The sequence below is a fragment of the Watersipora subatra genome, chromosome 8 (genome assembly GCF_963576615.1).
Source record: "Watersipora subatra chromosome 8, tzWatSuba1.1, whole genome shotgun sequence".
In the NCBI taxonomy this organism is placed as follows: Eukaryota; Metazoa; Bryozoa; class Gymnolaemata; order Cheilostomatida; family Watersiporidae; genus Watersipora; species Watersipora subatra.
The window spans coordinates 53,622,935-53,636,993 of NC_088715.1; the positions used below are offsets into that span (position 1 = coordinate 53,622,935).

The following is a 14,059-nucleotide window of genomic DNA, read 5'->3' on the forward strand; positions in this document are numbered from 1 at the left end:
AAGGAAGCTATCCTATCCTATTGGGTAAGCTAAAACAGAGTCTTGACAACAATCTCTTAAGTTAAAAAACTGTCGTTCACACTTTATTAAAATTTAACTTTATTTTAATAAGTATAGGTAATTGTTGAGAAAGTTCTGACAGTTATGTTAGAAAAGTTTGATTCGTGTCAGACAAAACTAACTGAACTTTAAAAAGGTAGTTTTCATCATGCCTAGCAAAAATATTAACTTAGCGAAAAACATAGCCAATGAAATAGCAAGTTTACTAGATTTGTAAGATTAGCATTGACTGTAGACTGTTATATAATAGACAATATGAAATATTTCAGACTTTCCGCTAAATTGTAAAATCCATTCACTAATTAGGAATCAATTTTTTGATCTTTCCAAGCAGCGATAGGTTCTCTGTTGACTTTATTTCGTTTCTGAATCAGCATTGAAAGACGGATGAGACCGTACTCTATCAACTCCATGAGAGTGAGGAAACTGGCTCCAATACAGACTCCAAGTGTACCTCCAATGCTTGCTGTAAGACAAACACACTGCTCATAGAATTTATATTTCTGAAGTCCAAGTGATGCTCAAACTGCTCAGAAAAATGAACTGATAGTGTTTGTGTAGTCTGTATATGTTATTGAACTAAATCTCGGTTGAGAAGGAAAAGGTTAGTAAAATCTGTAAGTTTCGTATATGTCTTTAATATCTGCTAAATAGAAAACATCAAAACTTATATAGTTTATTAGATTGTTATATTATTTTCAATTTATAGATCTTGTTTTGGCTTCTATGATTTTACTGTATAACTTCCATGATCTTGAGAGGTTTTTTAATCAAGTCTCTGTGTACGAACTAAAGTAGAATGGACTTGATTACTTGATAGATAATCAATTTAGTAACTCAAGCAACAAGTTCACCAATAGTTGTACCGCTAAGAAGTGCAGAACTTTGAAGTTCACACTTATTACATACTGAGAACCTCTTACTTACCTATGAGGTCATATCCTTTGTACATGACATCTTCTTCAAGCAGCTCGTATGACATCTCACCATAAACTACATGCAGCATTGCAAGATTATTCCTGACATGCTCAAAGCATTCTAAAATATTACAGAAGCTTTACAGTGTAATAAAACTAGTAACAAGATTTGATTTATGCTAATCAAATAATGTATTTATTTGTCCACGTTTTTTCTAGGATTATCATGCAGCAAAATTATTTAGCTAGTGAGAGCAGATCAAATTGTGAATATAGCCATCATTTCATTGAAGGCGGCAAAAATTAAGATGACAAAAGTATACATAGCCCTAACATTTCAGCAACTGCAAGGCAGGTTACTGTAAAAGTTTTTCAATATATTGTACAAGGAAATTTTTTTTAGAAAAATCTAAAACAGCAAAATCTACTAATGATGCACCTCATAGCCTTGTTTATATTTTTGTTAAAACATATTGACATTTTTTGATGTTAGTATGAGCTTGTATTGAAGCTATTTGCATATTTTTATGGAGGCATTTACAAATAGTGCCTTATGGTTAGATAGCAAGTTAATCTGTTGCAGTTTTACTTATGGCTCCCATTTAGTTTTTTTAATTGTTGTAAAATACAGGAAGTAAAATCATTAAACACTTTTAAAATAGTTTGTTATCTAAATAATTCAAAGTGAGTAATGCTTTGGTTTAAATTACATGTGTACTTTACTTCGAGATTTCACATTAGTAAAACATGAGGTTTGTACATACTAGAGACACATCCGGCAATTTCTGTCATTCTCTTGCCAGGGTAGGCAGTAGAAGACAATCTTGCCGTGTATTGAACTTCCTTGCACGTAGCTCTGCAGTTACACTCATGCAGATTCTTTGGATTTTTTCTAAACTCAGCTGAAAAACAAACAACAGAAGGTTTATTTTAAAGTTAAACTAAATGTATGTATGTTGATACCAATCATTGGAACCCATTCAGATAATCAAGGTAACATTTTAGTTGCCAGAAACCGTTAAAATTATAAATGATTGTTTTTAGCTATTTCATTTTTTTTGAAGTTTTATCTGGCTTAAGGAGAGTTAGAAGGCATCACTGAAATATATCACCTGGTCTCTTTCCATGTTTCCATGATTTATGAAGGGGGTGTGTGTTGTCCCCTTTCTATGCAACTGATATTTAGAAGGCTGCTGAAACCTTTCATTGTTTACTAAATGGTTTTAGAGGTCTCTTGTATTTTGAACCACTATGTTTTTATAAGCACCAGGTCCCGCAATTTGTTTCTGCTAGGAAAAATTGTAGAACGAGTTAACTAATTGAGTAATGGTATTTTATAAAGTCTGTACCGATGTTCACAAAAATCTTTAAAAAATTGCAGATAAAGTAAGTAAGTAATTGGTAGTAGAAAGATAGAACAAAGGTGTTCTGTTAGGCGCAAGTACAATGATATAAACTACTGCGATGTTTAAAATTATTTTTTGTACATACTGGCAGCCGGGGCTGAACACTCGAGCATCTCTTGAATAAAGCATGATCTGGATCCATTCAGTGCTGAAATCAAAATAACGAAAAAATAATTTAGTATGGTGAAAAAAAAATTGTCGAACACACGAGGCTGGCGATCACCTAGCTTCTGTCATAATGTATATGTATCTTATGCTGTGAGTTTCACCTTCTGTCAGAAGTCTCGAAATAAATGTGCAGGTCTCCTGGGATGACGGCACTCCTGTCTAGTGTTAAACAAGTGGTGTAGTAAAAAGTTAGATTTAGGAAAGCTGAAGTAGCTATTCTGTTTGGAGCTACATTAGGTGACTAACGATATTATTTTGGAAACTTTTTTGTAATTAAAAAGGCAATAAAATAGCCATGATGAGACTATGCTATTGAAAAACTTTTAAATGTATTTTATGCATTTTTAATTAATTTGCAAAAAATCTCACCGATATTCACAATAATCTTTAAACTTGTGCAGGTAAAATACATAGGGTACTTGATAGTGAAAAGATGCCACATTTGTTTTTCGAAATATTAATTGACATGAACAACAAACAATATGCAACATATCTTTTATTTTTTGGCAGTCGGTGCAATGAAACTCACTATGTTATTTTGCTATTTGTCAAGCTTTTCAATATCTCTGTGCATGACCCTGCTTTGAAAGTTTACCAGCTGTCACACCCATTTTAAAAGAAAATGAGTCAAATTGCATTGGTGTAGTTTATATTGTTGACATAAAATGCACTTTAAATCAATTTTAATGAGCTTCTAACTTCATAGTGTGTATGTAATTCCTTTTGTTTTTGTTCAAATTTTTACATGCAAAAATCAAAGAGATCATTGAATTTGTATCTTTCAGGAACATGTTATTATTATCCTATGATAACTGCGCAACAAGCAGTATACACAAATATGTTTTTTGTACTCATTGCAAGAAAGTGCCCCTTTCTACCTGTAAGGTCTTTTTACATTTACTGCTGCTCTGAGAACCAAACAGCTGTATGGTTGAATTTTCAAACATTAGGTTAGATTTAAATGGTTCCTTTTAAATCTGTGCTCGTATTACACGATCTTAAATAGCTAATTGATGTTCTTCAAACTTAAATGAATGTAAAAATGTTTGCATTCTGTAATTGTTTAAATCTTACTCACAGTGGTCAAAAAGATCTTTGCATCCACATTTCTTGAGAACATGTGCAACTTTGCACTCACTCTTGCATGCTGAATAGGAGTAAAATGGGTAATAGTGTAAAGGGTTTGGTAGGATATCAGCATCAAAACAGTCTGCTTGCCCACCATCAGCGTATGGAGGAACTCTTTTTATCTGAAAATTACAAAATGAATAAAAGTTAAAGTCATGTTTTTAGTACAAGCATTCGATTAGCTCAAGTATAAATACACTTTATGTATCATATATACCGCCATCCAAATACAATCTCTATAGAGGCTGGCGTATTGCAATATCGTAACAAAGTTGCAGTTAATTTGATAGAAATTCTCAAAACTTAAAATAATCTTGTGGATTAAAACAGTTTATAGTAAGCTAATTTTGAGTTATTTGTTTAAGGGTCTTACTAAAATAACTAAATTAACCAACCACTTAAGACCTTATTGGCAGCTCTTGTCCAACAGTAAGAATTTTATTACAATTTTACATCTTATTTTTTAATTAGGACTAGCTTAAAGTTAATACTTGTATATCTGACTATAAGTTGTCACCTCTTTTCGCTGCACAATGAATTGAGTCAGCTCCCCGGGTTGAACTCCGTAGCTGACCTCAGAAAGTAATGGTACTTGGTTAACATCGTGGACAGCTACCTATTTGAAAGAGTTTTTTAGCAAAGGAACCAAATGCCAAACCAAAGGTTTGAATGTCTAACAGTGAATTTTGCCACGATAAATTTTCAAAATTGTTTTCAACTCACTGAAAACCCTTCTGTATGAGAGGTTGGTCCAATAAAGTATTCATCTACTAAGAGTAGTATATAGAGAGCAGATCTACACACAAAAGTGACGGATCCAGCGGGGGGATAGAAAAAGGGGGTTGTGAATTAAATTGGCTAGGGGTGTAGATTGAATCGTGTGGAGTTGAATGAGATGTTGGGGTTTGGGGGGAAATTGTGGTGTAGAGTAGGGGGTTGAATTCGAGGGGTTACGGATCCGCTCCTGGCGTAATCGGCGGATTATCTGTGGATGAGTCATCGGATTAGCGGGGGATGAGTCATCCGATTGAACGCGGATTATCGCGGGATTAGTCGGGGAAATCGTCGCGGATTAGTCGGGCGAATCGTCGCCGATTATCGGTGGAATAGTGGGGGTGAATATCTGGGACATCGAGGGCTGGATGGTTTTCCGGAGTGGATCTCGCGGATTATCGAGGAGAGCGAGAGATTACCTAGCGGATGAGTGAGGGGGTTAATATCTGGGACACCGAGGGGTTGATTTTCCGGAGATTGTTATATATTTGGTTGAATGAGAGATAAGTTTTTATTATAAAATATAAACTATAAATGTTACAAAAAATTCAAAATCATTCTGTCATTCGTTTTAAAAAGGAAAGTTTTGGAATACATCTTTCTTGAATTTCATTCAATCCCAATTTTCTTCTTCTTCTTTCATTGTCGAATGAGAATGAACTGTCTACAATCAAAACATACATTATTTTTAGTGAGATATAGTAAAAGTAAGACATACAATCAGATTAGATCATTCATTCAAACTAAAAATCAAATATAATGTAATACTTACTGAAGAAGAAGAAGATCCATCCTTTTTCTGAATGGAATCTTCCTGTTGAGATACGGGAGCCTGCAATTGCAATGATTACAGTCAGGATGGATTACTATAACCTTGCTGAGATAGTAGACTCTACATTCACAATGGACTCCAACTTAAATTGTAAATTTCAATTGTATTAGTCATCGAATCATAGAATGATATGCAAGATGTAGTGCAAACAGAATAGGATATGCAACCAGCTAGAGTAGGACATACAGACAATAAGAAAAACAAATATGTTACATCACATAGTCAGACTAGGACACACAGACAGAGGAGGATATTCAGTTAAAATAAAGAAATAAATATAATGTACTACTTACTGAAGATTCAAATTCATAAAGCCTTCTCCGAAAAGGACTATATTTAGTTCGGTGATGCCCAGGATCCTACAATTGCATTGATTATAGTCAGAGTAGAACATGCAGACAAATTAAAACACAGTCAGGTCTTACTTTGAATTTCAATTCCAACTCCTTTTGTTTTAAAGTGGAGTTATACAAAATATTAATTACTGTTTTCACAGATTGATACTCATTTTAACATTCCTACATACCAATTGGAGTGAATTTTGTTGAATGTATTTGATCTTTAGTTACATGTTTTATCATTATACAACGATATTAGACGAAATAAATATAATGTAATACTTACTTTTAAAGTCAATGTAACATCGAAGTTACGAAAGAACTCCTCTCTTTGCTGCTGCATGACCAATGATTTCTACAATAATTTCCAAATTACTTTGTATAATTTAATTGTTTCATTTAAGCAAACCCTATAATTCGAAATATATTTAATATGTAGTTTATATTCTCGAGTTTCCTTTAACCCTTTCACTGCCGAGCATGTACAAATTTGGGTATTTGCCAAGTACCAGCCATTTTACCGAAAATTGCCGATATTGCTTCATGGTATGTAAACAGTATTTTTTCCAATTTCAATCTCTATTCAGAACAATTTTATTACATATTTTAATTTGCTAACATTGTAGCCATCATTGCTATGCAAAAATTCAACGAATCTATACTTTGTGCGATGATAAAGCTGTGTGATGCTATGATCGATGCGAAGCTAAAACGATCTTCCGTGTTTCTTACTCTCACAAAATTATTACTTTCACTACTCTCAGAGACAGTGCTGCTGCTTTAACTATCTGTATAATCACGAAAATCTGAATCTGAAATGGCTATAATGCCATCAACATTACTAATTACCTGTTTTCTGACTCGCGCGCGGTAATTAATGAACTCACACAAAAAATGTTCGTTATAAAATTAGAAGTTCTCTAACAAAAGTTTGAAATTGATTCGTTACTTTAGGTTAATTTTATAAACAAATCTTCAGACAACACTGTCAATTTCATAAAAGTCTGAAAGACCGTGGGTTATGCTGTCAACGAATAATAAAATGAGGTAACTACGCAATGGCTGGGAAAGTCGCATTAATGCGTCTACGGCAGTGAAAAGGTTAATCAAAAATATAATTTAGTAAAATATTATAATGTAATACTTACTTTCTTTTGAAGCTTGATCTTGTTTCGAAAAGCCTTCTGTTTTTCAGGATCTACCTCTCTACCCCAAGGGCAGTAGCCCCATATCTCCACACACGTGTCGATGCAATTTGTCTGAGTTAGGAGTCTATCCACGTTTTTGTCTCGAGCACACATTGTAAACTATTATAAATAAAATGAGATGAAAAACTTATTCTTTCTCGTTGCTTATATAGTAAGTAGAAGCAATGTTATGGTTCATTAAATTTGTGTAATTTATGTTCACGAAATTGTAAAATCAGCTAAACAGTTTTCGCGAAATTCACTTTCGCGAAATTCAATTTCGCGAAAGTTGACTATATAATATATATGTGTAATTTCGCGAAATCCAATTTCGCGAAATCCAATTTCGCGAAATTCACTTTCGCGAAATTCACTTTCGCGAAAGTTGACTATATAATATATATAATGTGTAATTTCGCGAAATTCACTTTCGCGAAACTCAATTTCGCGAAAATCTGTTTACTATTTTCGCTTCATTAATTCCTTTGGACACACCCATCATTCTTCAATTCACTATATAAGCGTTGCATAATCTGATGGAATATTCTGCCTCATTAACCATCTCTTGATACCTACTTATATTTGAGAATTTGGGTCGATCGAGTGTTGATACCATAAGGCTTGTATGCTTCAGCTAGAATTCTGTTAGCCGGCTACTCGCAATTAAGTTCGTTGAGTGTCGCTGTTTTCAGGGGCTGTTGTGTGGACAAGCGCCTTGGCATTCGACTTGATTGTTTTCCTAGGTTTACCTATGGAATTCTCCTGTTTGGTTTGGCTTAACCATTCCATAACAGTTTCTCGACCAGTAAATAGATGAAGATGATGAACTAGTAAAGGGGCATACATGGATTAATATGTGGATTATTTTGAGGATAGCTCCAACTCAGTGTGAGTATATCAATATATAAAACTTATATCAAAAAGTAAATAATATTCGGTTGTATTTGTTACCAACTTTATTTCGATATAAAGTATATATGTATATTCAATTGTAAAATATAGAAAAAAAAAATTTATGTCAGATCTTCTAGTAATTTAACAATTTGGGAAGTTCCTTGAATATGTACATTGTCAACACCTTCATTTTCTTCGTTATTAAGACTTTTACTAATTTTTTTTTTCATTCCAATCATATCTATCTAGTATAGTTTTTCGAACTACATGATCTCGTGTATCTGTTTCAGAAATTTTTAGCATAACTGTTAGAAAATCTTCTATTGAACATCCTCTGCTCCAAAATATTGCAAAGAGAAGACAGTAATCTCCACATGTTGTTGAAAGAATTGTTTCCAATGAAACAACCTTGTTGCCAATGACGTGCAACTAAATTTTTGGTTCAACAATTCCATTTCTAATTATTTTTTCAAAAACGGTAAAACCAGACCGTTATCGTCATGACAATAAGAAACACACCGAGTTTGTTCAACGCAAAGAAAAGCGTCAGGAATTTTGTGAGAGTAAGAGTTGCTAAACAATTTTACACCTATCTTGTGGAGAATTTTGTTCTGAATAAGATACATTTAAAAGTAAAACGATATATGTTTTCATTTTTTGAGATATTGCTTAAATACTAACGGTATATCGGATTTTTTAGAAAATCCGTTTGAATTAACTTGGGCAGAATAATCGTTTGGTCAACAATTAACGTGGTAGCGAAAGAGTTAATATACAAGTGAGCAGTGATTATAAATGTATATATAATAATAAAATGTGAGTAAGATAAAAGCTACTGAAGATACAATAAACAAAGCTAGGATTGTGCTAGTCCATGTTGATATACAAGGGAGCAGTGATTATAAATATATATATATAATAAATCGTGAGTAAGATAAAAGCTACTGAAGATACAATAATCAAAGCAGAATTGTACTAGTCTATGTTGATGTACAAGTGGGCAATGATTATAAATGTATATATAATAATAAAATGAGAGTAAGATAAAAGCTACTGAAGATACAATAAACAAAGCTAGGACTGTACTAGTCCATGTTAATATACAAGTGAGCAGTGATTATAAATATATATATAATAATAAAATGAGAGTGAGTAATGTGAGTATATATAATAATACATTTTATTATTATATATAATTATAATCACTGCTCACTTGTAATCACTGCTCACATGGACTAGCACAGTCCTAGCTTTGTTTATTGTATCTTCAGTAGCTTTTATCTTACTCACATTTTATTATTATATATACATTTATAATCATTGCTCACTTGTACACCAACATAGACTAGTACAATCCTAGTTTTTGTTTATTGTATCTTCAGTAGCTTTTATCTTACTCACATTTTATTATTATATATATTTATAATCACTGCTCCCTTGTATATCATCATGGACTAGTACAATCCTAGCTTTGATTGTATCTTCAGTAGCTTTTATCTTACTCACATTTTATTATTATATATACATTTATAATCATTGCTCACTTGTATATCAGCATGGCCTAGCACAATCCTAGTTTTGCTTATTGTATCTTTAGTAGATTTTATCTTACTCACATTTTATTATTATATATACATTTATAATCACTGCTCACTTGTATATTAACATGGCCTAGCACAATCCTAACTTTGTTTATTGTATCTTCAGTAGCTTTTATCTTACTCACATTTTATTATATATACATTTAAAATCATTGCTCACTTGTACATCAACAGGGTCTAGCACAATCCTAGCTTTGTTTTATTGTATCTTCAGTATCTTTTATCTTACTCACGTTTTATTATTATATATTCATTTATATTCGCTGCTCACTTGTATATTAACATAGACTAGCACAATCCTAGCTCTGTTTATTGTATCTTCAGTAACTTTTATCTTACTCACATTTTATTATTATATATACATTTATAATCACTGCTCACTTGTATATTAACACGGACTAGCACAATCCTAGCTTTGTTTATTCTATCTTGAGTAGCTTTTATCTTACTCACATTTTATTATTATATATACATTTATAATCACTGCTCACTTGTACATTAACATGGACTAGCACAACCCTAGCTTTTATCATACTCACATTTTATTATTATATATACATTTATAATCATTGCTCACTTGTATATCAACATGGCCTAGCACAATCCTAGTTTTGCTTATTGTATCTTTAGTAGTTTTTATCTTACTCACATTTTAATATTATATATACATTTATAATCACTGCTCACTTGTATATCAACATGGACTAGCACAATCCTAGCTTTGTTTATTGTATCTTCAGTAGCTTTTATCAATTATTCTAAAGTGCTGTAAAAGATCATCAGGAGTGTTAATAAAGTACTGAGAATAAGTATGTGTACAATTATTATAAAGTGCTGTAAGAGAACATCAGGAGTATTAATAAAGTACAGAGAATAAGTATATGTACAATTATTATAAAGTGCTGTAAGAGATCATCAAGGGTGTTAATAAAGTACAGAGAATAAGTATATGTACAATTATTATAAAGTGCTGTCAGAGATCATCAGGATTGTTAATAAAGTACAGAGAATAAGTATATGTACAATTATTATAAAGTGTAGTAAGAGATCATCAGGAGTGTTATTAAAGTACAGATAATAAGTATATGTACAATTATTATAAAGTTCTGTAAGAGTTCATCAAGAGTGTTAATAAAGTACAGAGAATAAGTATATGTACAATTATTATAAAGTGCTGTAAGAGATCATCAAGAGTGTTAATAAAGTACTGAGAATAAGTATATCTACAATTATTATAAAGTGCTGTAAGAGATCATCAGGTGTGGTAAAAAAGTACAGATAATAAGTATGTGTACAATTATTATAAAGTGTAGTAAAAGACCATCAAGAGTGTTAATAAAATACAGAGAATAAGTATATGTACAATTATTATAAAGTGCTGTAAGAGATCATCAAGAGTGTTAATAAAGTACTGAGAATAAGTATATGTACAATTATTATAAAGTGCTGTAAGAGATCATCAGGTGTGGTAAAAAAGTACAGATAATAAGTATGTGTACAATTATTATAAAGTGTAGTAAAAGACCATCAAGAGTGTTAATAAAATACAGAGAATAAGTATGTGTACAATTATTATAAAGTGTAGTAAGAGATCATCAAGAGTGTTAATAAAGTACAGAGAATAAGTATGTGTACAATTATTCTAAAGTGCTGTAAAAGATCATCAGGAGTGTTAATAAAGTACTGAGAATAAGTATGTGTACAATTATTATAAAGTGTTGTAAGAGAACATCAGGAGTATTAATAAAGTACAGAGAATAAGTATATGTACAATTATTATAAAGTGCTGTAAGAGATCATCAAAAGTGTTAATAAAGTACAGAGAATAAGTATATGTACAATTATTATAAAGTGCTGTCAGAGATCATCAGGATTGTTAATAAAGTACAGAGAATAAGTATATGTACAATTATTATAAAGTGTAGTAAGAGATCATCAGGAGTGTTATTAAAGTACAGAGAATAAGTATATGTACAATTATTATAAAGTTCTGTAAGAGTTCATCAAGAGTGTTAATAAAGTACAGATATTAAGTATATGTACAATTATTATAAAGTGCTGTAAGAGATCATCAAGAGTGTTAATAAAGTACAGAGAATAAGTATATGTACAATTATTATAAAGTGTTGTAAGAGATCATCAGGTGTGTTAACAAAGTACAGATAATAAGTATATGTACAATTATTATAAAGTGCTGTAAGAGTTCATCAAGAGTGTTAATAAAGTACAGATATTAAGTATATGTACAATTATTATAAAGTGCTGTAAGAGATCATTAGGGGTGTTAATAAAGTACAGAGAATAAGTATATGTACAATTATTATAAAGTGCTGTAAGAGATCATCAGGTGTGTTAACAAAGTACAGATAATAAGTATATGTACAATTATTATAAAGTGCTGTAAGAGATCATCAGGAGTGTTAATAAAGTACAGAGAATAAGTATATGTACAATTATTCTAAATTGCTGTATGAGATCATCAAGAGTGTTAATAAAGTACAGAGAATAAGTATGTGTACAATTATTCTAAATTGCTGTATGAGATCATCAGGAGTGTTAATAAAGTACTGAGAATAAGTATATGTACAATTATTATAAAGTGCTGTAAGAGATCATCAGGTGTGTTAATAAAGTACAGAGAATAAGTATATGTACAATTATTATAGAGTGCTGTAAGAGATCATCAGGAGTGTTAATAAAGTACTGAGAATAAGTATATGTACAATTATTATAAAGTGCTGTAAGAGAACATCAAGAGTGTTATTAAAGTACTGAGAATAAGTATATGTACAATTATTATAAAGTGCTGTAAGAGATCATAAAGAGTGTTAATAAAGTACAGAGAATAAGTATATGTACAATTACTATAAAGTGCTGTAAGAGATCATCAGGTGTGTTAACAAAGTACAGATAATAAGTATATGTACAATTATTATAAAGTGCTGTAAAAGTTCATCAAGAGTGTTAATAAAGTACAGATATTAAGTATATGTACAATTATTATAAAGTGCTGTAAGAGATCATTAGGGGTGTTAATAAAGTACTGAGAATAAGTAGATGTACAATTATTATAAAGTGTAGTAAGAGATGATCAGGAGTGTTAATAAAGTACAGAGAATAAGTATATGTACAATTATTATAGAGTGCTGTAAGAGATCATCAGGAGTGTTAATAAAGTACCGAGAATAAGTATATGTACAATTATTATAAAGTGCTGTAAGAGAACATCAAGAGTGTTAATAAAGTACTCAGAATAAGTATATGTACAATTATTATAAAGTGCTGTAAGAGATCATCAGGAGTGTTAATAAAGTACAGAGAATAAGTATATGTACAATTACTATAAAGTGCTGTAAGAGATCATCAAGAGTGTTAATAAAGTACTGAGAATAAGTATATGTACAATTATTATAAAGTGCTGTAAGAGATCATCAGGTGTGGTAAAAAAGTACAGAGAATAAGTATGTGTACAATTATTCTAAAGTGTAGTAAAAGTCCATCAAGAGTGTTAATAAAATACAGAGAATAAGTATGTGTACAATTATTATAAAGTGTAGTAAGAGATCATCAAGAGTGTTAATAAAGTACAGAGAATAAGTATGTGTACAATTATTCTAATGTGCTGTAAAAGATCATCAGGAGTGTTAATAAAGTACTGAGAATAAGTATGTGTACAATTATTATAAAGTGCTGTAAGAGATCATCAGGAGTATTAATAAAGTACAGATAATAAGTATATGTACAATTATTATAAAGTGCTGTAAAAGATCATCAAGAGTGTTAATAAAGTACAGAGAATAAGTATATGTACAATTATTATAAAGTGCTGTAAAAGTTCATCAAGAGTGTTAATAAAGTACAGATATTAAGTATATGTACAATTATTATAAAGTGCTGTAAGAGATCATCAAGAGTGTTAATAAAGTACAGAGAATAAGTATATGTACAATTATTATAAAGTGCTGTAAGAGATCATTAGGGGTGTTAATAAAGTACAGAGAATAAGTATATGTACATTTATTATAAAGTGCTGTAAGAGATCACCAGGTGTGTTAACAAAGTACAGATAATAAGTATGTGTACAATTATTATAAAGTGTAGTAAGAGATCATCAAGAGTGTTAATAAAGTACAGAGAATAAGTATGTGTACAATTATTATAAAGTGCTGTAAGAGATCACCAGGTGTGTTAACAAAGTACAGATAATAAGTATGTGTACAATTATTATAAAGTGTAGTAAGAGATCATCAGGTGTGTTAATAAAGTACTGAGAATAAGTATATGTACAATTATTATAAAGTGCTGTAAGAGATCATCAGGTGTGTTAATAAAGTACAGAGAATAAGTATATGTATAATTATTATAAAGTGCTGTAAGAGATCATTAGGAGTGTTAATAAAGTACTGAGAATAAGTATTTGTACAATTATTATAAAGTGTAGTAAGAGATCATCAGGTGTGTTAATAAAGTACTGAGAATAAGTATATGTACAATTATTATAAAGTGCTGTAAGAGATCATCAGGTGTGTTAATAAAGTACAGAGAATAAGTATATGTATAATTATTATAAAGTGCTGTAAGAGATCATTAGGAGTGTTAATAAAGTACTGAGCATAAGTATTTGTACAATTATTATAAAGTGCTGTAAGAGATCATCAGGTGTGTTAATAAAGTACAGAGAATAAGTATATGTACAATTATTATAAAGTACTGATAAAGATTGTACATGAACATTTTCTTATGTATATATTCAA

The 14,059-nt window shown here is 30.9% G+C and overlaps 2 protein-coding genes across 2 annotated transcripts; both read right to left on the minus strand.

Moving 5' to 3' along the window:
• Positions 1-362: 362 nt before the first annotated feature.
• Positions 363-3,902, minus strand: LOC137402731 (acid-sensing ion channel 5-like). Its single transcript, XM_068089236.1, has 6 exons — positions 3,897-3,902; positions 3,630-3,801; positions 2,469-2,531; positions 1,742-1,879; positions 988-1,098; positions 363-526 (listed from the first exon to the last, which is right to left on the minus strand). The coding sequence occupies exons 1-6, from the start codon at positions 3,900-3,902 to the stop codon at positions 363-365; spliced, it is 654 nt and encodes a 217-aa protein (XP_067945337.1).
• Positions 3,903-4,811: 909 nt separating this feature from the next.
• LOC137402040 (uncharacterized) lies at positions 4,812-7,022 on the minus strand. The gene is made up of 5 exons (XM_068088512.1): positions 6,772-7,022; positions 5,910-5,978; positions 5,579-5,644; positions 5,226-5,285; positions 4,812-5,117 (listed from the first exon to the last, which is right to left on the minus strand). Exons 1-5 carry the CDS (start codon positions 6,922-6,924, stop codon positions 5,067-5,069), a joined length of 399 nt encoding a protein of 132 aa, XP_067944613.1. The 5' UTR covers positions 6,925-7,022; the 3' UTR covers positions 4,812-5,066.
• Positions 7,023-14,059: the final 7,037 nt, after the last annotated feature.